Genomic DNA, 27,202 nt, shown 5'->3' on the forward strand with positions numbered 1-27,202 from the left:
CATTCAATTCCTGATGAATACATTTAGGTCTGTATTTTGCGTTTAAACAGTTTGTTGTTGAAGTGCGTTACTTCAAATCAACCTCAAACTTGGGAACGGTGTTTTATTTCTTAATGATTTTTAAAGACATTGCTCACCAAGGCTGCATTTATTTGGTTACGAAAACAGTAAAACAATAATATTGTGAAATATTGCAAAAAAAATAATATTATTCCAGTCTTCAGTGTCACATGATCCTTCAGAAATCATTCTAATATGCGGATTTGCTGCTCAAGAAACAGTTGAAAATATTCATATTTTTGTGGAAACAAGATATTAAGATTCTTTGAAAGTTCAAACGCATTTATTTGAGAAACAAATGTTTTGTAACATTATAAATGCCTTTACTCTCACTTTTGATCAATGTGATGAGTTCTCGCTGAACAAAAATAAATGTCTGTAGTGCATGTCACAGAGAAGGAAAACCGGCTGCGAATGAAGTTCAGCTTTTCAATTCATGTCAGAAAAGAGCGAGCGACCAAGGGTTTAATCTTTAGGATTTTATTAAAATACCTTGTGGAATTTACCATCAGAGGTTACCATCACAAACATGATTGTTTTCTAATAAAAAAAGTAAACAAAAACAAAAGTAAAGCTTAAGAGCCTAGTTACAGGATTTTTTTGTGTTGTTTTTACTTTTTTGCAGTCTGGTGATGGGAGAAAAAAAAAAAAATCAATTCACAACAAAAAGAAGGTAAGAGAAAGGAATAAAAAGTTCACATGTTGTAAAAATACATTTCCCAACTTCAACGTTACACGCAGTTCTATTAAAACATTCATTCTTCTGTTGTTAGGTGTCAGTGCGACAAATACGCAAAAAGAAAGGAGGAGAAAAGAGCGATAGAAAGGAAAAGGATCACTGAGAAAGACACTCACTGTTGAAAGATGGACTGTGTAAGAGAGCTCTGGAGATCTTCATTCGGATCGAGGAAGAGTGTAACTGGCGGCTGTAGGATATGTGTGTATTAGAAACCCTGAGAGAGAAACTGACTTCTCCAAGTCCATATCTGTCCTCTCCAACCTCCCTTCATGGACTAGATGTAACCACATCGGCAGCTCCTGAAAGGGTCTTTCATAGTGCCCGAGCATTTCACACCTCAAAGTGAAAGCCATTCGTGTTCTCTAGAAATATGCACCAAGCACACAGAGCAACATATGGCTAAATAAATCAGCTTCCTCTCTCTTGCATGTGTGTTTGCAGGGGGAAGAGGAGAGGTCGGGGGTTTGTAGAGGAAAAAGCCCACCACAATCTACAACATTAAGGCAGCGCGGGGGGGGGGGGGGGGGGGGGGACCACATGACGACGGGGGCCTTCAGACGAGAAACGGGATTCCTGGATGCTGAGGGTGAAAGTATCGAATGAGACTCGTCTTGAAATGTTTCAATACAACATGTTGAACACTGAATGACACAAACTAGATCAAAATGTCTCATTTCTTGGTTTTAACACATAGCACACATCTCATATCAGAGATGATGCCGACGGCAAAGAAACACCACGATAATGCTAGAAGAAACTCGAAAACTTCAAAAACCTTGTAGTACAGAGAAATTTTACAGAGCAGCTGTAAAGTGTTGACGAGAAAGGGCATCACTTCAGTCTATGAAAAGCTGCACGTCAATCAAAATCCAACATCAAAACGTGGCCAATGGGGAAGCGAGGGGGAGGGGCCAGATAGGTACGACCATCTCGTTATCATGCATTAATCCATGAGGATTGGCAATTGAGGACGACGGCCATCTGGGGACACTTACCACAACATCACCTATCTAGAACAAACTGTTTGTAGGCGGGAAAACATCCCCAATCACACTACTGCCATTTCCAAAAAGTTTATGACCCCTCTTCTCAGTTTATTAACATACATGTCGACAAAGACGTGAAACTGTGCTCCTTTATACAGAAAATTACAAAAATCACAGATCAAGAACTTTCTAAAGCTAAAGCCTGAGATTCAAACTACATCTAATGAAACAATATAATAGACATCCTATGCTTAAAAAAAAAAAAAAAAAAAAAAAAAAAAGCTTTATTTTGTCATTTGCAAATTAACTGATGTACTGGATAGTAAGCAGTCGCACACGGTCACATACATGCAGACTCATTCACACCCCCTCACAAATAGGAACCTATGATCTAAAAAAGCTGTACAAAGCGAGAAAGATTTGAGCATACATTCAATATCTGTTACTGAGGTACTAGAAAGGCCTTTCTCTTCAGACAGAACGCTACCCCGAGACACTCTCCTACCTTCTTTGGAAAGCAACCAGCGTTTCAGTGACCTAGCTTTTACATTCTTTCCACCTTATCTTCTGTGCTCTAAACGGTGAAAACGCAGAGAAAACAAAGGCTGATATCATAGAAGACGCCCATGCAAATGTCAAGCTCAGGGTATGACCTGCTTTAACAGTGTGGCACAGAGCTGCCACATCACCCATCCTGAGTATCTGGAAGTGTGTAGATGAGTGACAGATTGAGCAGCCCACAACAGGTCTGAACCTTCACGAGAAGGCTCGCTGTGCAACCATCGGCTGAGCCCAAACCTGAGGGGGAAAGCAAGTCATCGCCACCTGCTGGCCATCGACGTTACTGCAGCCTCCAGAGCACATAAGCCCCAGCTCGCCTAAACCAGGACTTCCTCCCAAAAAGGTGGATGAAGTTCAGTTTGTTTTATCAGGCCTGTATGAAAACGTATTACAAAGTGTATTAAGAGTTTAAGTGCCTTGTGGAAAGGAGGAAGGGCAGGGCAGGGCAGGTGAATGCGCTACACAGTGATTTCATGGGAATCGATGGAGGGGGCGAGAGGACGAGAGCGGAGATATGAAGGGTGGAACGGTGTGCCTCGCCACGTCAAAAAGAGAAGGCCTAATCGGAAAAGGAGGCACAAGGAGGAAGTACAGCAAGATATAATCCAGGACAGAGAGAAGATATGGAAAACAAGGCAAATATTCTTCAAATGGCTAAGAATAAAAAAGGTGCCAATATTATCAGCTTAGCAATGGTGGATCTCAGTATGAGTCAAGGGGAGGTCAATGTTGTACGCACATTGTAAAAAAGGGCATCTGTTTTTTGTTTTTGGAGGGGGGGTTAAGATGTGTCGGATATGTTTTGTTAAACCAGCTATTTTACAGTTTGTCAAATGATTATGGCTTTGTTTGAAAGTTTCGTTTATGAAGATGGCAGCCTACGAGCAATATCCCATCATCTAGCTGTTCACAAAGCAGCACAAGGGGCGACACAAAATAAAATTAAGTCAGCCATCACAAGACGATGGAATCTCACATTTGCAATTTCAATGACACTGTTATGCAGACCTCAGGCATTACGGACGCTGTAAATCTTGTGACTTAAAGTGGAGCACATGATCAAACCCCCAACAGCTCTGGGGGTGAATCTCTCTTGTTTTCTGAAAGACAGAGAGAGAGAGGGAGAGACGATGGACAATTCTAGAAGATGCCTTCCACATGAAGAGAGAGTTAGAGGAACGCGAAACATCTGAGCTCTTCCCATGGGCCGAGTTACTCTTAGCCACGGGCTATCACCATTAGCCTTGATCTCTGTTATTGAACACCAGCTGTGAAATAAACACTGATGGCTGCTGAATTTAATCAAATATGTTAGCCAGCTGTTACTTTGTTTTGATGATCAAGATGGGACAGGTTGAGAAGGTTTTACAAATTTATGCTAGGAGGAGAATGGGCAGGGGACGAAGGAAAGAAAACAAGGTCCATGCGTTTATTTCCACGCTGTTAAAACAGATTAGAAAAGAACAAAATGTAAGAAACACTACTCGGAAACAAACTCCAACTAGTCCAGAGTAGATGCAATGCAAAGGAATTGGGATTTCATAGCTTACAAATAGTGTGTATCAACCCAATTATTGAATCCTTGAGAGAAGTTATTGCTTTCTGCCAGAGTGATCAACAGAGGATACAGCGAGTGGAAATGAGGGGTACGTTTGGGGTAGAGGGTTTCACTCCTGGGTTTGTACATGTGTTCTGTTGGACTGGGGTGACCCAAGGTCACATTGAAAGCAAGGGGTGTCGGTCCCCCTGGGTGAGGTGAAAGGGCATCAATCAGGGCAAAGATGGAATGTGCTGGGATGCTATTGGTCGGAAGGGATGTCTCTGTCCGCCTCTGCCTTGGAGGGTTGTCCAGGCGATGGGGTGTGAGGCGGGTGTGAGACCGGGGCAATGGCGTGGGCCAGGGGCAGAGATCCAGCCACAATGCCCTCCACTCCTGCCCCGGATCCAGGCAGCCCGCCCGCTGCTACACCAATCAGCCCTGCAGGGAACCTACGACAGAGAGACGGTCAGTTATTACTCTCTCAACATGGTGACATACTGTAGGACATCTAATAGCAGTCGGGACAGAGGTGTAGTCACCTATAGGCTGCAGCTCCGTTGAGCTCAGAGTGCACGGTGGTGGCCTCCATAGACGGCCACTGAGAGGCTGCCATCAAATACTCCTTATTCACACAGTTCTTCAGACTGTCCGGGATACGACCTGCACGGACACAAGAGAGCATGGACCATGAATGAAAGCCTCGCATCAAAGACACAGGCTGTGGTTAATCAGTCATTTATACAGCGTCAACACAAGAAGGGGTGATAAACTCTAAGGGATTTATATGTGGTTTTATGCTGATAAGAAAATGTATTTCATTTGAATTGGGTGTATTTAAATTGAATTGTTATTTTAACCTCCATTTCCACAATGATTTCTTAAACTACTCCACAGACGTATGATATGGTGAAAGGTGGTGACACCAAAAGCATTTTAACTAACTTGTTAGAGAGCAAAATGGACAAATTACAGATGCTGAAACTCCATACTGAAATAATAATAACAAAAATAAATATTTATGTAGCTACATTGCCAATAGTTGGGCTGTGGATTTGTTTGATGACCCGTTAACATTTTTCTTAAAGAGATAGTTCACTTTAAAATTTAAATTCTGTCATCATTTACTCACCCTCAAGTTGTTTCAAACCTGTATTAGAAAGATATTTTGAAGAATGTCGGTAACCAAACAGTAGACTGTACCCATTGACTTCCATAGTATTTTTTTTTCCTACTATGGAAGTCAATGGGTACAGTCTACTGTTTGGTTACCGACATTCTTCAAAATATCTTCCTTTGTGTTCAGCAGAAGAAATAAATTAATACAGGTTTGAAACAACTTGAGGGTGAGTAAATGATGACAGAATTTTAATTTTAAAGTGAACTATCCCTTTAAGTTACCAAACTTTGCAAACTCAGTTGCTTAATTCACTGTGTCGTGTGCTTAAGTGACAGTCTTAATCTGAACGTCCTCACAAAAACCTGCTGCAGCTCAATTATAACGGCACATAAGGATACTTAAATGTTTTGTATTACTCGTTTATTCTATGATAAGGATTGCAAAGCATGTCAACCAGGCATAGAATAAAATAAGTGAATCCTCCTGCAAAGCATTTAATCGAGCAGATATTCCCAGCAGGCACAGGCTGATAATGAACACCTGGTGTTTTCTGACCTGTGATGGCTCTGCGCACCTCCCGCGCCGCCTCCTCTCTGGCCTCGATGGAGGCCTGTTCACTGTACCAGGATGTGTGTGGGGTACAGATAAGATTTGGGGCGTCCTTCAGTGGGCCCTGAGAGAAACTGATCAAGAAAATGGGGTTAGTGTCAGGTTAAGAAAAAAAATAAACTGTGTGTGGGTGGGTATAAGGGGGTATATCACAGGCCAATAGTTGAATATGGATTATACAGTTACTGGATTATAAAATAATGAAAGCAAAAAGGAAACTTGTTTCTCTCACCTGAAGGGCTCTGTCTCATGGACGTCCAGCGCTGCTCCCCGTATTCTGCCCTCTTTCAGAGCCTGGGCCAACGCTTTCTCATCCACCAGACCACCACGCGCAGTGTTCACTAAGAAGGCGCCCTGGCGCATCTACAAAAAAAAAAAAAAAATGACATATAATAAAACGAAGCCAATTTACCCGTGTTGGGTAACCGGCAAAATACCGTAAATGGTGCATTCCATGGACGAGGAACCATGAACAGCATTATTAGACCGTTTTCTACTGCTGCATGATATATTAAAACCCATGTAAAAACCAGACTATAGCATAGTGCTATTGTGAATTCACAATGGCTGAAATTCAATTAAATAAACGTGTCATGTGGGTTTAATATATGCGCTTCATTTACATGAGTGTAGGTTTGTTTGATTTATATTATATACTTTAACAGTGATGTTCTATAAAACCCATATGATTTCTTGCTTTAGATATTTAATTTGAACCAAATATTATTTTATATAATTTTTATTATTATTATAGATATTATGCCCTATTGATGAGGCTCCATGGGCATGACAGATTTTGCACAATATTATATAGTTTCATTGATTTCATTTTTATTATAAAGCAGTATTAGAACCACGCAATGTTTATCTTATTTTACTCTATTTCTACGGATATACATTAAAAAAAAATTATGCAACAGCACGTTCTATATTATGCATTTCTATAATAAAAATACATGATAGATCTCACAACAAATGTAGCAAAAGGACTAGTTATAAAAAAAAAAAAAAAAAACTAACAGCCATATCTCTGCAAGCAAAGACTGTTTTTAGTTCAATCAATCTTTCTTTAATTTATGTATTAATTTTATTTAGCATCAAAAAATTATACAATTCTTGTTCAAATAAACTGATTAAAAACATGATTAAAAATTATTGCACAACCACCCAGTAGGTGGTGATATACACAAAGGATATAAAATTAACATTAAAAAACAGAAAGCAGTAGTATATCACACTTCAACTTAGTGTTCATTTCCATGTGGACTCCAGTATTTGGCGCACTGTAGAGAATATGTCTTTATGTGTATATCATGATGGATCTTTGGAACTGATAACCTCGAGTAAGAAAGGTTTGGGTTAATCAACCAAGTTCAGGGTTTGTGTGACAGCAAGTTAACCTTGCTTTCTGCAATATTCCCCAAGAGCCATTTTGCACTCAAAAATGTGTTCACTTAATAGCAGCAACTGCAGCTTAGTAATGACTTGTGATTGAACCACTTTCAGTATTTTGCTCCTTTTAGGTTCCTTAAAACAGAGATAATGTTTGTGTGTCTGCCACAGATGTGTTGGAAGAGTAAACCTTTTCCCATTTATCTTGGGAATAATTGTGCAATACACGGCATCGGGAGTTTACATCTTAAAATAAGGCCAGATTGCCTTCATACCAACTGTGAGCCGTACTGGAGCTCACATGCACAAGATGAATATTCCAGTCCTTCATTTTCCAGAATGGGGTGCGGTCCCATCGCATAAACCCAAGTTCAGAAAACAGCTTTCACAGAAAGCAAATGAATCAAACTCTGATGTCAAACAGACCCAGGTTCATACCAAAAGCAGTCAGAGAACCAAATGGCTTCAACAGTGCTGTTAAATGAGAAGAGTGTTACTGGAGTTTGTACCTGTTTGATGGTGAAGTCATTGATGAGGTGGTGGTTGTGTTCATTTAAGCTGCAGTGTAGCGAGACGCAGTCCGAGTGGATGAGCAGGTCCTGTAGTGTCGCCATGCGCTGGAGCCCTAGTGATCGCTCCACCCCATCCGGCAGGTACGGGTCATAGAAAATCACTCCAAACCCGAATGCCTTTGCCCTCAGAGCAACTGCCTGGCCCACACGTCCTAAAAACAGCCATCATAAGAAACCGTTTTAGTTAGTAATGGGCGATAGAAACGATATGCAATATAAACGATACAAAATTGGCCTACGATAGAGATTTTATTTAGCGATAATGCATGTTGTTGACGCAATCTACCTGCGAAATTTAGAGCCACAAGCTGCAACGCATCATTGTATTGTTATCTTGAGTAAACATGGCTGAAATTGAAACGGAGGAGCTGGTGAAAAAGACCGGTGCAACATCCATTATTTGGACTTGTTTCGGATTTAAGCCGTCCGACGAACAGCAGAAAACTCTGTAGAGTGTGTGGGGCAACAGTTCCAGCTACGTCCGTTTCACATAACGTTACTCCGTTTGCATTGTGTATGCGGTGCGTAATTTTTTTTCATACCCATGTTAACAGGTTAGAGCTGTCACGCGTGGATACGGTCCACCAATGCGCTACAGGTGCAGTGCGTATAGCAGTGCAGCGATCGTTTCTGCACCGAGTCTATTTCTGCTGTGCTGCACACACTGAATTAAAGTGACAGCGCATGGTTCGTGGTCAGAACACGGATTGACCTGAAAATATAGTAATCTCACCCTAAATGCATTTAATACAATTTTACTACTATTTTTCAGTCATTTCCACAGCCAAAAAGACACCAGTTTTTCCTGTTCTCTGCATCTTGGGTGGCATTTAAGAACCAAGGACTTTAACTAACTAGGCCTAAGTGTAGTGCCTTTAAGAATGGTTTGCTCTGCACTAAAGGAAAGAAACCCAATACTTTAAGGTTTTTCTTTGTTAAAGTCTCTGCAGCTAGTGTACTTGAAACATAATCTGCAACATCATGTTGTATAATTACTGTTTTGCACAACAAATGTTCTCAAAACTACATACAACGTTTCTTTCTTTCTTTAAAAAAAAAAATTATTATAATTTATATATATCGTTATCGCAAGAGGCTGCAATGTATATCGCAATATGGATTTTAGGCCATATCACCCATCCCTAGTTTTAGTCTTAGCTTAGTTTTGACCACATTACTAATCTCAAATCAGTTAAAGCCAGAGATTAGATTGAGGTTCAGAAAACGACTCACTGATTTTCATTTTAAGGCAAGACACCCCAGTAAAAAAAAAGAAGAAAAAAAAAACATCACCAAAGTTCCCCAGTTGACCGTTTACATTAAGAATTACATTTTGATTTATACAACAAGTTTTCTGAAATGGTATGTTTAAATATGCATGTTAGGGCTGCACTATATATAGAAATTATAGAAATATCACAAAAGTGCATTTCACAATGGCTTCAGATAACTAATCTTTTAATACCTCAAAAGATTACTAAAAGTCCAGGTTTTAGGTCGATGCAGAGAATAGACAGGACACATGACTGCTACTACATACGTGTGACATGGTTAATGTTATTAGGCGCAATAAGCGAAGTACTCACGCACAGAGGAAGCCACGTCTCAGACAGCGCATAACCCTGATTTCAGTTCTCTTCCGCAGCTTATATAGCCAAATACACACAAAATTGTCAAAATGCCCATCTTGGTGAGTATTCATGTCAACACAGTCAGTTATGTCTTAAGTGAAGTAGAGTTGAGAAAGTGTGTGTAGCAATATATTGGATTTGTGCAGCTTTTAAAGTGACAGCAGCCTTATAAACCTGCTTCTGTCTGAGCGCTTAATGTTAATCAAACTACAATAGACAGAAAATCACTTCCTGCTCTTGACGGAATAACTTTTGTAGCTTTGATAAGTGTATATTTAATTCATACAGTGAAGACTCAACTGTGTTTATTTTTTAAATTTGATTATTTAATTTCTGTTGCTAAATAAACAATGTAGTTAGGTTTACACTAATGTTAAAATGAAACATACTTTATGTAATGCTACAGTAAAACGAAGTTGTAGGGATGCTTTGTTCTCACAAAAAGAATGTGAAACATGTTGGTTATACCATTTTCAGGTTTTTTAGATACATTTAAATAGGGCTGTCAACGTTAATGCATGTAATTAATTCAATCCTTGATGCGTCAAAATAATTTAATTCAAATAAATTACTTAAATTGTTAATGATCCAATTTCACATGCTTATGTCATGCATTTACATGATGTTGAGTGAGTATCACAATGAGCTTCTACAATGACACAAGAACCTGTAACACTGGTAGGCATAAATTTATATTCTAACCTTTTAATCCAATTTCACTTCTCTGTTTGTTATTAGTGTCATCACAAAACAAAAATGATACTTTGATACCAGACTAAAACACCACAGCAAAAAACTAAAACATAAAAAGTAATTGAATAATATGACAGAAATTCATTGATTTATAAAAAATAAAAAAATAAAAAAAACTCACTTGACCAGTGTGTTCCTGCCCTACATCTTTGACCCTCCCCTTTATTAAAAAAAATTATTACACTCCACGGTGTGAATGTCTTTACAGAGATGTTTGCAACAATCACTATCAATCATGTTAACATTTGCTAAACAGGTTAAGGGTGGGTGATATGACCAAAATCTTTTATTATGATATATTTGAATATTTTTTTATATCACATTATAGTTATTTCACATTTTTTTTATCTTTATAAAAAAAAAAAGCAAAGAAGCAAATTACAACAATTACAAATACCATATAAGAAAGATACAAATGAAATAAACTGTGCTATAGGCCTATATTTTTCAGGTAGGCTACGGTAGGTCTACTTAACAGTAGTCAGAAATGAAATCAAATGGAAAAAAAACAGTGTAGTCTTTATTCTACAAACTAACTGCATTCTGACTCTTAATAAATATAGTTAGGGTATTCAGTCAAGCAGTGGCCGGTCTTGTATTTTCTTTTATTGTTTGGTTAACAGACCGCATCAGGTACTTGCAGTACACGAACCCAATACACTGGAACACATCCCAATTCTTTCTAAACTGTTTTTGTTCACTAAAAACATACACAACTGTTTACTTGGAATACTCTCCAGGACGTGCATTTTTTTTTTGACCATTTAAGCACAATAATCTTCGAAAGAAAACTGAATTTGTGATTGCATGCTGTCTGAAAGGCAGCTTTCTGTGCGCACGCTTCAGATCTGACCACAGCAGCGCTAGTAGTGCATTGAATTCTGAAAACTTTTTAACATCAAACACGTCAGATGCTTTATTGCATTTCTCATGCATGCATGTTTCTTTGTTGCTCTAAAATGTCAATCCATCATGCACTGCACGGATATGTTTTACTCCCTGGAGTGGAAGCAGAGCTCTGCACACACCCTGACCCCTCCTGCTGTCACACATCAACGCAAAAGAAGGACAGCGGCTCTTATTAGAAGAGTCATTCTTAAAGTACCGGCACTAAAATGTGGTATCGTACCATTTTTAATAACAGGGTATTGTGATACCTTACAACACTATTTGCGATTAAATCATTTTAAGCCACTAAACTCAGTCCAGTTAAACAATAAGCAAATTCATTCAAACTATCAGTCCAAAAAAGCACTTATGTAAAGAAAACCAGGCTTATTACATCAGAGATGGCAGAGAACAGTGACTAGCGGCCAGTTTTCAGTTAATTATTCATTCCAGTGTCTGTTCAGCTTTAAAACACAAGCTCTGTCATATTCTGTGATTGTTTCTGAAGAGCGAGTGCCCTCCCGCATCGCGCTGTTTGAAATACAGACTAAACAAAACTTCTAAACATCCCACTGCTGGAATGAAAGCTACATTTCTCGGCTGAATAAAGCAAACGAGCGTATCGCTAGTAAAGTTTTGATGGATGCGGCTTGTAATCAAGGTAAAGAGGATTGCGGTGACGTACAGTAGTCGTACAGTAAGTGCCCAAGTCCGTTATACTGATGAGCATTTTTTGGCATCTCCACGTGGTCCTGTTTGGTAGGACGTCTAAAATGTAAACAAGCTCTTTGTTGTTGCACTGTACACTGAGCAGACTTGAAGCATTATATCGCATAAAGCATTATTTAATGAGTCATTGCATTTGTCTTCAATGTCCTGCGGCCCTAATGCAAGTTTAGCATGATCTAAATCAATATGCACTAATTTACATACAATTCCAGAACAGAAATCCTAACATTGGATAATTTTGTTCAAAATTATCATTTCATTTTCTTGACATACTATAGTTAAAGGTTTTTACAAAAGGATTTTGGATATCTCTTATCACTCATAAATTAGAAAATACCAACAGAAAAAGAAAATTAGTAAGTACAAATAAAACATTGTATACAACAGGGCGAATGATACATGAACAAACCTCTCTGTAATAGAGAGAAACACAAAACTGTATAGTTTGGAGTAAGTGCTGATGAAGGTGGAGATTTCTGCCTTAGGCCCTGTTTACACGAGAACGCTCACGGGTGAAAACGTAAAAATATTTTATCGGATTTGCCTTTTGTTTACACGGCGACGGCGTTTTTGGGGCTTAAAAACACAAAAAAGTGAAACCACCCTACAGAGTGGAAATCTTAAAAACGCTCCACCTAAAGGGTAAAAACCTAGACGGTTTCCCGTCTAAAGGGTAAAAACGCAAAAGTCTGCTAGACAGTGAAGGCGTCGCGTACGCGTTAACGTCACAGGCATGCACCAGTACAGGAAAATAACAAAACATTATCAAACAAAAATATAGCATTAATTTCATTGACGACAAAAAAAAAAAAAAAAAAAAAAATCTGAGCGACACGCGAAGAGCACCGAGGGTTAAAGCAGCCGCTTTACTGTATTAAACATGAAAAACTGTCAGCGGCTCTTTCACTTTCAGTGCTTCACATTGCCACCTACACCTAGCCGCCTGGAGTGCACACTACATCGAATTTCACACACTTTTGCATCACCATATGCACGCAGATTTCCCCCTCATAACGCTCATCTAAACGCAGAATAAAAAGTGATAACGCAACGCCACTTTTGCATTTTCTCTTCAGATCGTTTCCGTGTAAACAGCCTTAGTGCATGACAAAAATCTCCTTTTGAGAAAAGCATCTTTAAAAATATTTATTGTAATTAAAATCTACAGACACAAAAAAATAAACACTTAAGGGTATTTTGGACGTTTCTTAGTCTGGAACAACTTATGAAAAGCTAAATAGCCCAAAATCTGAAAATCGACCAGTGCATTAAATTTTTTTGGACTGTAGTCTCTTGCTTAAATCTTCTTTAGTGAATTACTATTTAAATAAATCCTCCATTAATATTTAAATGCTGCTGTTCGTCATGTTTTATACTTAGTTATACAACGTATATTGTAGTTATATATATTGAGTGGTAAACATGCTGTCAGCTGTCACCTTAATAGAACTGATTCATTCAAAAAGCCTTGGTTTTCCTGCCAGCCCTGATTTAATCATATCAGGACTCACCCAGTCCGATGATGCCCAGCGTTTCCCCTCGAATACGCGCAGCGCCTCCGGCCACCTCCCGGATCTGCTCCACGCTGGAGGCACGGGTGCCCTCACGCAGAGCCTGATGCATCCAGGTGACGCGGCGATACAGATTCAGAATTAGACACATGGAAGTGTCTGCCGTCTCCTCCACAGATGAGGCTGGCACGTTACACACTGCTATGCCTGTTTAAGACGGAGAACCAGTTTAAACGGTCAGTCTGACTGAAACTCATTCAATCAAACATGATCATTTCACAACACAGGAACAACACTCACCCAGCTCTGCTGCAGCTTTTATATCAACATTGTCAAATCCACTGCCAATCCGCACAATGACCCGAAGTCCTTTAAACTTGTCCAGGTCGTCTCGCGAGAGTGTAATGGTGTGATAGAGCAAAGCACCTACAGCCTCATTTAGGACCTGTGGCAGAACAAAACCCCATTATATACTGACTGTATAAAAGCCTTGGATATGGGCACAACATGTGACATTACCTTCTCATGGATCTCCTGTGTGGACTGGGCATCACAGAAGGCCACGGTGGCCACGTCCTTCAGGATGGGCATCTCCACAGTACAGTCCCGCCCATCCAGCAGTGCCACCAGAGGACGAGGGTGCATGGGCCCATTGAGGATGGGTGGTCGAATACCTGCAGGACACCAAAGATCACCTTAATCATTTCTTACACGTAATGGAAACACAAATTGTTCATCAAATTACCACAATTCTCATCACAACCACGATATGTCCTTTACATGAACCTACAAGCAAACATTTTAAAATAAGCACAGTAAAGCCGCACCTAAACTCAAACAGCCAATGAGAACAAACACCAAAGCTTATGGATACTAGAAGGGATGCTCCGATCGATCGGCCGAAAAAAGCTTTCTAGGGCTCGATCGGGAGTCGCTACAATAGACCGATCTCACCAACCGATTCTCAAGAAACAATGAAATTATCTTACTTGTCTTGAAAAGGTGACATACACGCACGGCAAAATGCCCATCTTTGCGAATACACAGTCGTTTATTAGGGGTGGGAATCGTCACTGCTCTCTCGATTCAATTCGATTATGACTATTCATGTCATCGCAATATTACTGCACATGTCATGGCTACATTTTTGTCAATGAATACAGCAGTCAGATATATAAACTCCCTTTTTATTTTATCTGCTCCAAGTACACTTCCTGAATGTAGTCAAAGAAAACTCAAGTCTGAACACAGTAGACAACAGGAGCATTTACAACTAATAAACACTTGTAAATACTAAAAACACATGAAACTGTCTAGTGTACTTAAGTTACAATAACGCTCACACAAAACACGCGCACACACACACGCTGTAAATGTTAAAATAGTGGGTGCTTTTTTTATTACTTGCATGTGTTTAGCCTCCCTCCACCATTTTACGCTAATGAGACAAGCGTGTTTGCGAAGAATGACGTCAGAAACATCAATAGGCTACAATCGATTATGAATCGCATCGATGCAGAATCGTCCACATCGCAATGCATCGTAGAAATTAATTAGTCAACACCCCTATTGTTTGTCTTAAGAGAACATAAACAGTGTATTCAGTGTTAAAGAAAAAACAGGCTTATAAAGATGCTGGTGTCCTTGCCATTCATGTTAATCAAACATTCTCTCATTGCTCTCAACTAAATCACTTTTGTGAAGATTATGCACTGTGCATTTGATTACTTTATGCAATTTATGTTGTATTTTTCGATTCAGTACAGCCTCATGCGTTTTGAATAAAAAGAGGAATAGATAAGACTATATTCCCAAAATGCAGAAAAGCTCGAATTTATAAAGAGAATCCTGCCTACTTAAGTAGGACGTAGGAAGGAAGAAATACTCCACACTTGCTGAATAATATTCCTGATCAGAATACTCATTTTGTAGTTGCAGCGTTTCTTTTTGTTTATGTCCTCAGTCACATATTAGACAATGTTTAATTACACCTTATGGGTTGTAATTATGTTCAGTTTCACATTAAGTCTTGTAAACTCATTTGAAAAAAAAAAAAAAAAAACTGACATTCAAGAGAGTGCTCATTTATTACTTGTATAAAGCTTGAATGATCAGGACAGGTATCAGCCAATCATGATGACAAAAAAAAATATGTAATTTGTATCGGCTACAAAAATCCTGATCGGAGCATCCCTAGATAAACAACAGCAGCATCTGCCATCGTTTGCAACCAAGATGACATTAACTTCAACGTTCATCACATCAGATTAGCAGATTAACCAGCATTAAATAAATGAATCCTGTAAAAACATCCTTAAATGAGAATGCCATAATTTTGCCATTATGAAAGCAAAACTAAATATTCTCAACCCTTCCAAGACTATCAGCATTTATTTTTACCAAACAGATGACGGATGATTTACGTCAACAAAACATCCATATCAAATGACACCAAACTATTACGAAGCCAGAAGAGATTGATCATGTTTTGAATGTTAGTGGTCTGATAAATTCCAGGACACTAGTATTTTATGATTGTTACTATTATGGGGCAAGACAACAGCTAACAACTCCAGGGTCCAACCCAACCCCCCCAACCTGACAAACGAAAGTGTGAGCCGGGGACAGAGGGAGGGAAGGAGATGAGGAAAGGGGGCAGGGAGTCTTCACATGACTCATAATGACCTACATTCAGCAGACTGGAAGCTAAATTATCTTTGTCTCCATACTGCTAAACCATCACTAACTAGCAACTACTTCAGGTTTAATACATCAGAGATAGAAATGTCTAAATGTGATAGAGGGGAACAGGCAAACAAGCCCGCACCCCAAAGTGCACAGTAAACCCTGCATGGAGACATACATCAACATTTTTAGATGTTGCATCATTACTTATTTTAATGATAGCTGAAGTGATAGTTCAACCAAAAATAAAAATGGTCATTATTTACACGCCCTCATGCCGTTCTTAAGTTTCTTTCTTCTCTGGTACATAAAAGAAGATAATTTGAGGAATGCTGGTAACCAAACAGTTCGGCACCATTAACTTTCGTTGTATGGACAAAAACAAGACATTTTTCTAAAAGTCTTCTTTTGTGATTCATAGAAGAATGTCAGTCATGCATGTTTGTAGTAATTAGTGTGAGAATTTTTCATTTGAAGGTGAACTAGGCTAACTCTTAAACGTTCAAAATAGTTTAACTTTTGAGAGCCCTGCATTCTTGTCCATTGCACTCCATCTAGCTGCAGTTTAGTACAAGTAGTTTCGCACATCTCTATTTAGAGATAAGTGATTTCACTAAAATAATTAGGTTAAAATGTATTTAACAATCAACATTTAATGTAACTGTACAAACTCAATTGTAAAAAAAACAAAAAAACATTTCAAGCTTTAAATTAGTTTTAAAGACAAATTCTTGCAGTGAGTTTTAGTGTGATCACCTAAAAAGATCTTGATTTTCTGTAAAGGCCATGAAAGTTGAGCAATAACCTTATAGTGATTTAGCACATTAATTTTGCTACCTATCTATTAGTTGCCCTATTGAAGGTCTGAGCTTACCGTCCATATTTCATCGAGCGTCTACTGGTCCATTTTGAACACATAGATTTGAACATGCCTAGTAAGAACCCGTCACTTGCAAATACACCGGCACACGCTTTATTTTAGATTGAATTGTGAGGTGCAGACATGCTACAGAACGCAATGGTGAACACAAAGAGGAGGGAGACAGTACAAAGATGCTGTGACAATGCAACACCGCATCATTACAAGGCAAAATGCCAAATTAAAGATGATTGGTCATGGTCATACAGACTAAAGTGTTGGACAGCCATCAGCGCTGCATTTACTGCATATACGGCACATGACAGGGACAGACTTAAAAGCAAATATTTTAGTACGGTCTCACAACTGACTGTAAAAAAAGGAGCAGAGATGTCATTTTTGTTCATATTCGAAGACAGCAGCACAGCACCTTTTTTGTTTAAATTAGCAGGGTAAAAAGCTGACATATCAGACAATGAGGAACTTCTGCCTGTTACAGCCAAATGCAGAACAACTACAGGAAGGACATTTTTGAGCAAAGGCAAAAACAAATCCAGCCTGGGACGAATTCCTGAAATGTACGGTTCTTGGGACGAGACAGGAAAGGATGCAAGAGGAGAACGTAATTGATCTGTGTCATCAGATTCCCATCATGCATCAGGATGTTCTGTGTACCACGATCATTAAACTGCATTACATAACGAACAGTGCTACAAATGGCAAAATTCATAGTGGCATCACCAAATCTGCACATTTTAGGAGAAATTAAGGGAATCAGGGGATGCAGTGTAATGCCAGAAGTATCGAATAACAAGGTGTGAGATTTTGCCCGTCATATAATTACGATCTCATTATCGCACTCGTCTAAGAACAGATGTGGGGGGGAAAGGGTGTTAAACCGTTCATCCAAGAAATCACAACCCCCAAAACCTATTTCTACTGAGCGATGCTCGTGTAAATCCGAACAGCCATGTTACATTCTATGATTTTAAGACCCAACGCCCCCCTTCCATCACTGACAGGTGTTGCTGCACTGGCGGCTGAGATGGGGGTGGGGTAAGACGCCTCCGTGACAATCACCAACACGCACACTCATGGTATCACACTCCTGTGCACAGCTAATGATTAAGGAGAGCTCCATAACGAGAACTTAAGGACAAATATTTGCCCGGTTTCCCTCCAAATCAATGCTTTGTGGAAACGCACACACAGTACAGACGGCAGTACAGAGCGTTCTGGGAGTGGAATGAGCATAACATATAAAACAAGAAAGATGCAAAATGGCTGAGCGGCAAAATTCACAGTCCGCGGTGCTCTCGCAAGGAACAATGCAAACACTTATTTCTGTAGGGTCACGGCTCGAGCGCCGGCGAGAGCACAGATGCCGTGTGTTGAGTCCGAGCCAGGCTGCATGAGAAAGAGAGAGGGCCGCAACACAAGCATGGCCATGCAAACAATGCCATTCATTCAGCGCTCATTTCTCTACTTCCCCCCCCTTTCCAAACCTTCTCTCGCTCTCCCTCCCTCGCCATTTCACCCCCCACATGGTCCTCACACACACACACACACACACACACACGGTCTCAAGGAGAGGGGGGAAGGGTGGGTGGATGATAATACAGCTGCACCACACCCTGCCTCCTGCTTGGCCAACACACACACACACACACACACACACTCTTGCTCAAGCTGCAAGGACATGCACTATAAGCGTCAAAAAAGGAAAATTACGCCCGCTGCTGGCACCACACCCATGTGAATTACTCGCACTGCATCTTCAAGGCGACTCACACACACATACACACAACATCAAACAGGTACACATAGGTCCAAACCTTGCATCATGAAATCCACGCGCCTGTCTTCTCTCCCCTCCTCTCCTTCTATCGCTCTCTCTCCACCCTTTACAATCAGTGTCAGGCTGTTTTTGCCTGGCAGACACCCATCTCCCATGTCATCCACACTGGCCCCTCCCCCACGGCGGCCGTCCAATCAGAGGCCTGGGCTTCGAGTGCCGGCCAACCAGCACAAACCTCCACGGCATTGACAAGCAGCACTAGAGGCAGTTAGGCAGTTGTTGTTTTTTAAAGAGACAGTCTTGTTCTGCTTGCATCTACATGACCTCGCTCTTTCAAAGAAACGCCTCCGTTATCCTCTCCTCCCGCCCCCTGGCTCTCTCTCTTCTGCTGTCACTTGGATAAATATCACTGCCATTTGCAGCTGTGGCCATAAAACTGGGCTTAAATATCAGGAAAATGATCAGCAGAGATATTTTTTTCAATAAAACCGCACTGCCTGCGCTGATGACAGCAGTTTTCTCATAGAATGTTATCTACAAGCAAAACAACTTGCTTTGCTAAATAATAAGGTTTGACCCGAGGCAACTGCTGATGAGAGTGAACCTGCCAGCTACAATCTCCTTGTAAATTGAATAATGGCACAAGACACGCTCCGTATTTGAATCCGCATTTAAAACGTCACAATTAAGCAGTTAATATACAAGAGGCTGTGATATAGGGTTAATATTGTCATTGCAAAGGGCACAATGTGAGCCAAGATCGGAAATTGAGAACCATTTTTATTTATTTATTCAGAACTAGTTACATTTTTTATTTTGTTCTGGAACGACCTTCAGTCAATGTGGAATTCTTTAAAATTACTAAAGCATTGTTAACAAAAAATGTTAAAAGGGATAGTTTTCACCCTCTTTTCTTCTGTTGAACACAAAAGATGATATATTAAAGAATGTTAGTAACCAAACAGTTGACGACACCCACTGACTTCCATAGTATGAGGTAAAAAAACACTACAGAAGTCAATGGGTGTCGTCAACTGTTTGGTTACTAACATTCTTTAAAATATCATCTATCTTTTGTGTTCAACAGAAGAAAAATTCATACAGGTTTGGAACAACATGGGGGCAGGTAAATGAAGACAGAATGTTGGTTTCTTATATTTAAACAGGGCAGCTTAAGGCCTTATTGCTTTAATAAATTGTTACCACAATAAAAACATTAGAGACCATTTAAAAATCTTACCAAGCTAATTCATAAAGTGTCATCCATCTGCCAACATTTGCAATGTAATGGAAGCAGCAAAATATATTTTCTTCCCTATTGTGTCGTACATCCAAATAAAAGATTATTGAAAAAAGAAAAGAAAAAAACATTTCTTATTCTTAAAGATTCTAATAATCCTCTCAGAAAACTCCTAATTTAGCTTAAAAACTTCTACGTAGGAGCCTTAGCTTAAGAGCGATTCGGGACGGATCTGAGAGCAACTCTGAGCAAGGAAAAGACAACAACTTTCATCTTAGTGAGGAGGCGGGGCTGACCCCGGTCACAATCTATTGAAGACTGTGATTGGTTGGTTGTCCAAGAAGAGAAAAATTAAGCATGGGGTGTACTCACACACACACACACACACACACACACACACACACACACACACACACACACACACACATATATATATATATATATATATATATATATATATATATATATATATATATATATTATTTTTTTACCATGCAGTTAATTCCCTATAAGGTATTTGATTGGCTTAGAATAAAATAAAAAAATCCACTCTTTCCAATTACACTGATTGCGGTGTATTTAAGTGATGGTTTGAATGTTGGTTTTAATGTAGCAAACATGGAATAAAAAACAAGAAGGATGAGAAAGCCCAACTGGACAGAGGAACAGGGTTTACTGTTAGCCCAGTTCGTGGATGAACACAAGGCCATCCTTAAAGGAACATTCGGGCCGGGTGTCACAGCACGGGGCAAGAAGCAGACGTGGGAGCTTATAGCAGTTAATAATAAATTATTAACGGTTCATTCCCCATGATTTTGCACACCAGGAAAGTCTGCTATATTCATAAATGCAGTTTTTTGAGCCTGCATGGTGGAAATGTCCAGTGGAAACGAAATGAACTGCGACACAATCAGAGGCTCTGAAAGTGCTGTAATGTTTGTGATCACTCTGCGTACAGAAGGTTGTGACAGACCCAAATCATCTCTGCTGCATTTTCACAGTTGCCAAATATCTTAATGAAGGGATTACTTTAATTTCTGGCGTTATGTCATTCCTGCACTGTGTCTGAGATGTTAGCGTGTCTCTATACGACAATTCACCATGACGTCACAACAGTAATAGACGTTCCTATGGCAACGGTAGTAAATTGCTTGGAAGGGAGACCCACCGTCAGCAATAATTTAATAAAAAAATTAAAACATTTTTAAATATAATGCGTTTTTTTATCATAATAACAACAGTATTTAATGATAGAAATAAAAAATAGAATAAATGCGTAATATAGTAGGCCTACACATAATTAGCAAAATACTCTCTATAGCTCTTTTTTCTAGCCAAAACAACGTGCTATATATCATGGTCATTAAATGGCTTTCCTACGATAATGTTATGTGACATAATTGTTCTCCAGCTGTTATATTGACCTGTTTGCGCGGTTGAAAAACACTGATTGGTCGATATTATGCATGTATGATATACATTTCGGTAAGTTGCGTGAGAAAATGGATGTGTGGCGTGAGAGCGTGTGAAAAGTGAGTCTCCTAGTCAATGCGTGAGAGTGGGCAGCCATCTTTTACTTCAGGCAGTGACTGGCAATGAGTCTGATCTTCAAAAGAGACAAGTTTACTAATATTAGTCTCGAATTTCCCCGGGTTAAGAAGATAAATGCTCTGCTATGATTTTGAAGATGGACCGTTTTGAGAATAACGTTACACGAAGCAGAGTTGAAGGGCAAGCAGGGTCGGCAGCAGACAGATAAACGTTGGAGGAATCATATAATTTAGGGGATCATTAAGATTTCCTACTTTTAGCACTACTTTTGACGACACAACGTCCACTCGCTATAATCTCCTCCTCACCCACAGGAAATCGATTTAAACCCTACACCTTTTGCTGTATATATGGCAGCGCAACCCCAAACACAACACGTTTTCATCATCGTTTCAACTTTGATCAACAACAATGTTTTAACTATGTAACTGTTCCACTAGTCGGCTGGATCTCTTCAGTTAGTCAGTAGAAGCCACTCGCGTTCTGGCACCCGGAAGTATCTTGGTGCCTATTGTTTACAAACATTATGAAATGCCATACAAGATCGGTCACAAACATGATCCCTGCGCGATCTAATCTATAGCGTCTTATTAACTCACTGTCATCCATTGTCTGCAACATTTCTTCTCCCTCTTCGTCTTTGTCATTTTCTCCTCTGCTGAAGAAACTCTTAAAAGTCCTCGTCCGTTCTCCTAACAATTTTGACCTTAAGACCTCTTTTAAGGGTTAAGATGCTTTCTGAATTACTTTTTTCTTTACTAGGATTTTTTTATTTCATTTTAAGAGTAAACGGCCATATTTCTAAGAATTTTGTCACTAGGAGTCATCTTTTGTCATCTTAAACTATTTGCATTAAGCGTTGAGCCAAAAAAATAAAAGGGACTTCAATATACAGCACACGATTCATTTATATAACGTCTGCACGGCCCTCGCGTTCTGTAACAAATCCTTCCCTCACGGGTCAAAATGACCCGCAGCCCTAAAATGTATCTTTTTTTTTTTTGTCCAGAAAGCTTATTTCATTCCAGTTTGATCATTTATATTCTATTTTTTAATGCAATTTATTGGGAGATGTTTTATTTTATTTACATTTAAACTACTCTAAACTTACTAGATTTGATCAATAAATAAAAAGTGATTTAGTAATTGAAGCACATTCCTCACATTCTTTTAACTTAAATTCAAGATAACTCACAATTTCATGCACAACCTTTTAATTCAGCTCAAAATATCTCAAAGTGGGTGTCTTTGCCGACCTCTTGTGGGGAAAAAACAATTACATGACATTTCATGACTCTAGCCACTAGATGGCCTTATATGGAGCAAATGAGCCTTTCCGCTGGGTCCTAAAGTCAGTTAATTCAGAATGCATTATTAAATATTTTTTGTTAAAATTTTAGCATTCCTCGCATTCCATTAATTCCTATGGGGGTCAAATTGACCCACGAGGGAAGGATTTGTTACTTTTTTTAATTTCAACAAAAAAACTTTTTGATTTCGATTACATTTATGTTTTGTGTGTATTCGTAGTTCAAGTGCGACAAAAGTCCTAGGATCTTGGACCCCTTCCAATAAATATATTTTTAATTTCTCACAAATATTTTCCGGGTCAAAATTACCCAAGAGAAGGATGAGGGTTAAATGTGTTGATGTCATTTCTAAAGAAACAGGAAGACAGGGCGGTAATGATGCAACAACTAATCAATAATCAAAATCCACAACGAATTTCATTATCGATCAGTCGTGTCTGCCCACCGTGCAAACTTCCGCAAGTACTGTCAAATTACAGCTCTGAATAGCGCATTTCTATGGACAAAATGCATTTAAAAATAGTGGAGGAAACTATTGAGCTGCTCCTGGAAAGGTACGTGATCCAAGCAGCCCAAAACATGAGGCATTTTTATTTTAAGCATCAAGCTAATGCATTAAAGTAATGTTTAACATGGCTTGCCCTGTCAGACCCTTTGATAGATGCGTGTGCCATTTAATGTGGTATATGCTCTCTTAGCGTAAAACTTTAATTTTACGGTTATTTATATCCTTATTTGTAAGCGTTACAAATTAATGCAAGTATTTCCATTTTGCATGAAAGGCTCGTCCAGACAGTCTGTGTTAATCTTCAAACTTTACTGAACGAGTAAATAACATAACAAACGGGACGGATTAGAGAGGGAGCCAATTAATATTCAGCGCAAAAATATAAATTTTGCTGGAATATCTGTTGTTGGATGTTAAATTTAGATTTAAAAAAGTCAACATGCAATTCAAGTACTTTATGAGAGTGGTAACTGTAAAGAAAAACAGTGTGTAATTGAATATAAAAGAAAGACGTTTCTTACAATTACAGGATAAAGAATGACAGTAACAGTTACTGTGTCTAGAGTGAATGTGTGTGTCATTCCTCTTATCTGTTAACAGAGTTTGTGTTTTTATTTTATCTTTATTATCTTCTTAATTTTTAATGTAGGGATTTAACCAGTCCTTTTTGCTTTATAGCTCTTTTGCATAAAGCATAGATATATTCACTATATATGTTTTCATATCATTCAGTTGGCACGTTTGTTTGAAGAACCGCATTGGGCAGGAAGTGGAAGTGTTTTTTGTTAAAAAAAAAAATTGGGCTTTTTATCCAATTAATCTAAGAAACAATTGGCCACCTAATCGATATTGAAAATCGTTAGTTGCAGCCATACAGGGCGGGACATAAATCCACTTTAAAATGCAGCATTCTGTGTAAAATTAAAATTGGTTCGATACGTTTTATGGTCATTGCGACTCGTACATATGATCCGCTCTGTGCTATCGTGTCTCTGGACCGGAGCCGTGTGTGTGTGTATGTGTGACTAACGCAAAGCCAAACTTAATTCGCCCCAAGGTGAAAAAGACGTACTGTTAAATGTATTAAAAATGCATTATATAGCACATTTGTATTGTACTAAAAACATACTAAAGTAAATTTGTAATACATTTATTAGTGCATCTTTTTCACCTGGGAAAGCATATTTACACTGTCTGATAGATGTTCTTCTATATAGTGCATTATGTGCCATTCACCTTATTTATATTTATATATATATATATATATATATATATATATAACATAATAAATGTGTGAACAAGTGATCGATTTTAGCCGCAGCTTCAGCGTCTATTTATAATGTGGGGGCGGAGCTTCAGATTCTAGAGAGCATTTGATTGGACAGAAAATCTGATGAGAAGCTGAAGTGCAGAGTGATGTCATCAAAATCATTGATCCGTATTGGCAGAAGTGAAAGACTAAGTTTTAAATGCTTATAGGCTAATCTTATGTGAATTGTGTCATTGTTTTGGAGCGCACTAACTTATAGATAACAGTAAGGCTAACAAATCCATACTAAAAGTCCCAAAAAATAAATTTTGATTTCATAGGGACTTTAAGAGATGAGATTTACGTTCACCAAATCTAAAGAGAAATAGCTTTCCCTAGATTTTATGAAAATGGACAGGAGTTTCATTCAGTAGTAATGTACTATATAATAAAGAACACACAGGCACTGTTTTTAATAACAGTAGTTTGAGTGTCTGTGCTGCCCGTGCCGCCCTGCACAAACAGGAAGGAGAAAAGATAAGAGAACAGAGCTCAAACTGTCTAACAACTACATCACCGGCCACACAAACATTCCCGAAACAACCATATCGCCGGCCCATCCATTTCTCAATGTGTGATAGTTCACATAGTACACCGACACTGCCAGATGATTCACTCAAGCTTTACCCAGACACATACAAATAATACATCAATCACTTCTCTATAAACATTTGGATATGCATTTAGGTCAATAACAGTCCAATTATTAAAGCAAATGCAAATCTGACTAACCACAGCATCAAATCTAAATTTAATTACAAGGTAAATCATAAAAATCACTTTTTGAAGTTCAGCTCAAGACACAAAATGCAATGCTTTTCAGGCCTGTGTATCTGGTGGTGCAAGGATTCACTTAAAGTCAACATGAAATCAAAATATACCCATTTTTATTGTCTTATTGTGTAGAATTCATCAGTGCACATAAAACAAAAGAGATAAAACCATTCAAAACATAATAACTTAACTTAAAATTTTATCAACAGGTGTCTGTGAACCCAATCGATTCCAGTCTCACCCTAAACGTTGTCCTTGAATATCCCACATAATGGACGTAAAGTGGGTTCAAACGTCATTTTATGTTGAATTTAATAGATTTGGGGTTGTTGAAAGTCAATAGGATATATATTGTCCATCTAATATGATTTCATCTTCTCACCTTCACAGATGCGGTCCAGTCTCTGCCGCTTCACTTTGTGTTTGTCCATCAGAGCCATCGACTGGCAGTTCTTCGGTAAGACCAGCTACGGCCACAACACGATGAGGGAGAGAGAGGGCACAGCACAGCGTTCAGTCCAGAAACCACCCAAATCCTAAAAATAGCTGTGAAGATCAATTTCACAGGTTAAGATACAGACCAAAAGCACTTTGACTACCTAATCACATCATGGAGGGGGGAAAAAATGCAAAGATAAACATGTCATGCATTTTATCTGGTGTAAAATACCTTGACTATTTATTCTGGAGATGTGTATTCACAGTGAGGCGTCTTCAACCACATAAATGACTTGATTCTTAAAAATAGTGCTGGGAAAATGTCAAATTAAACTACCCACCTGATGATGTCAAAGCCAATCAACTACTCTGCTGACGTCACGGTCTTTTATAATGGCAGCTGAAGGGGATAACATCAAACAAGCATTAGTTATGAACAAGGGCCGAGCGTAGGAAACTGTCATTGTCTCACATAATTTAAGTTACTCATATATTATCTGAGGCGTTTGAAAGAGGATAAAGGCCCGTATCTCTCTAACGTTACTAGCATTAATGTTGTTAGTACCGAGGCTAACGTTACCTTTTTAAACTCGCTTCTTGGTGACCATTTCAGTGAACCATTTGATACTTCAACTGAATAACCGTAAAACGAACGAATAAGCGCGTTTTCAGAAACAAAATTATTTAGTATGTCACGTTGTTTTGAGCGCTCAGTTGATAACTTCGTGAATATTAACTTCAGTCTCATTTCGCTTAGTTATTTCACTCTCGTGAGACTCAATTAACAAACCTGTGACTGTGTAGAGTAGTTCAGGACAGGAAAAACTACAGAAGAGCACATAAATGAAGTTACAAATCCATAAATCCTGACAAGCGTCGTGTCGCCGCGTCTCGAGCGCGAGACTGCAGAACTGCGCGCGGACAGTCAGCGAGCGCGAGACCAACGGCTGCGGTCTCAAACAATCGCGTTTAACGGGAAAAACTTGCGGTTTCGTTGATTTAACCGGGTGCGTTGAAGTTTTGTCGCGTCCCTCGCTCGCTTTAAGTTCTCAAGTTAGCGCTGAGCTAGCTAATTAGCACATGCAGCAAGACACAATGCAAATGACTACACAATTAACCTCCAAATCCAGTAACGTTAGACTAAACACGCAAAGGATAACATAAGAGCTTATTTGTGGTTTTTAATCGCTCTTATAACAATATTCATCTCTGATAGCGTTGTTTTTCTGACTGTGAATGTACACTCTGAGAAAGGCGCTTAGACTGGTTGCTAACTGAGCTACCAAACATTAAACACACACACAGAGTGTGAGAGATACAGTCATAATAACACACTGGAGTCTCACGGCACACACAATCGAGAGTCTGAGGTGCGTAATGTGTCAAAGATAGTCCAGAAGCAGGGTAACGCACCCCACTCACCCGAAAAAGCGTCTCTGGAGATTGATGTACGGGTCAGTGTGGTCACGGTAGGTGAATCAACTATTCCCCGCTATCACTCGCCATGAAATCTGCACAGAAAAGGAAGTCGAGGCCGCACAGACAACGTGCTGTGGAAAGAGCGAGCATTCAGAGCAGAGACATGAGCGATGTACAGTAGAGCGCCTTCTACAGGTCAGTCTGTCATGTTGCGGGATCATGC

General features: G+C 39.1%; 1 protein-coding gene across 3 annotated transcripts; it reads right to left on the bottom strand.

Moving 5' to 3' along the window:
• Positions 1–2,043: 2,043 nt before the first annotated feature.
• Positions 2,044–27,202, bottom strand: ctbp1l (C-terminal binding protein 1-like). Of its 3 annotated transcripts, none has more exons than XM_079631563.1 (11): positions 26,983–27,202; positions 25,902–25,960; positions 25,505–25,668; positions 13,608–13,762; positions 13,389–13,533; positions 13,089–13,295; positions 7,514–7,728; positions 5,845–5,975; positions 5,559–5,686; positions 4,426–4,546; positions 2,044–4,335 (listed from the first exon to the last, which is right to left on the bottom strand). In XM_079631563.1, exons 3-11 carry the CDS (start codon positions 25,560–25,562, stop codon positions 4,146–4,148), a joined length of 1,350 nt encoding a protein of 449 aa, XP_079487689.1. In that variant the 5' UTR covers positions 25,563–25,668; positions 25,902–25,960; positions 26,983–27,202; the 3' UTR covers positions 2,044–4,145. The 3 variants fall into 3 exon arrangements, with proteins under 3 accessions (XP_079487689.1, XP_079487690.1, XP_079487691.1); XM_079631564.1 differs by having other exon boundaries at positions 26,974–27,185; XM_079631565.1 differs by lacking the exons at positions 25,505–25,668; positions 25,902–25,960; positions 26,983–27,202 and adding an exon at positions 18,468–18,600 and having other exon boundaries at positions 3,118–4,335.

Source organism: Phoxinus phoxinus (assembly GCF_949152265.1).
Source record: "Phoxinus phoxinus genome assembly, chromosome: 12".
Classification (NCBI taxonomy): Eukaryota; Metazoa; Chordata; class Actinopteri; order Cypriniformes; family Leuciscidae; genus Phoxinus; species Phoxinus phoxinus.

Excerpts from the sequence above, each read along its gene's own strand:
- ctbp1l (XM_079631565.1), bottom strand. The coding sequence starts at position 18,585 with ATGGGAGATGGGTGTCTGCCAGGCAAAAACAGCCTGACACTGATTGTA. Across the intron at positions 13,534-13,607 it reads CACAGGAGATCCATGAGAAG|GTCCTAAATGAGGCTGTAGG; the intron begins GTAATGTCACAT and ends GTTCTGCCACAG. Across the intron at positions 5,687-5,844 it reads CATGAGACAGAGCCCTTCAG|TTTCTCTCAGGGCCCACTGA; the intron begins GTGAGAGAAACA and ends TTTCTTGATCAG.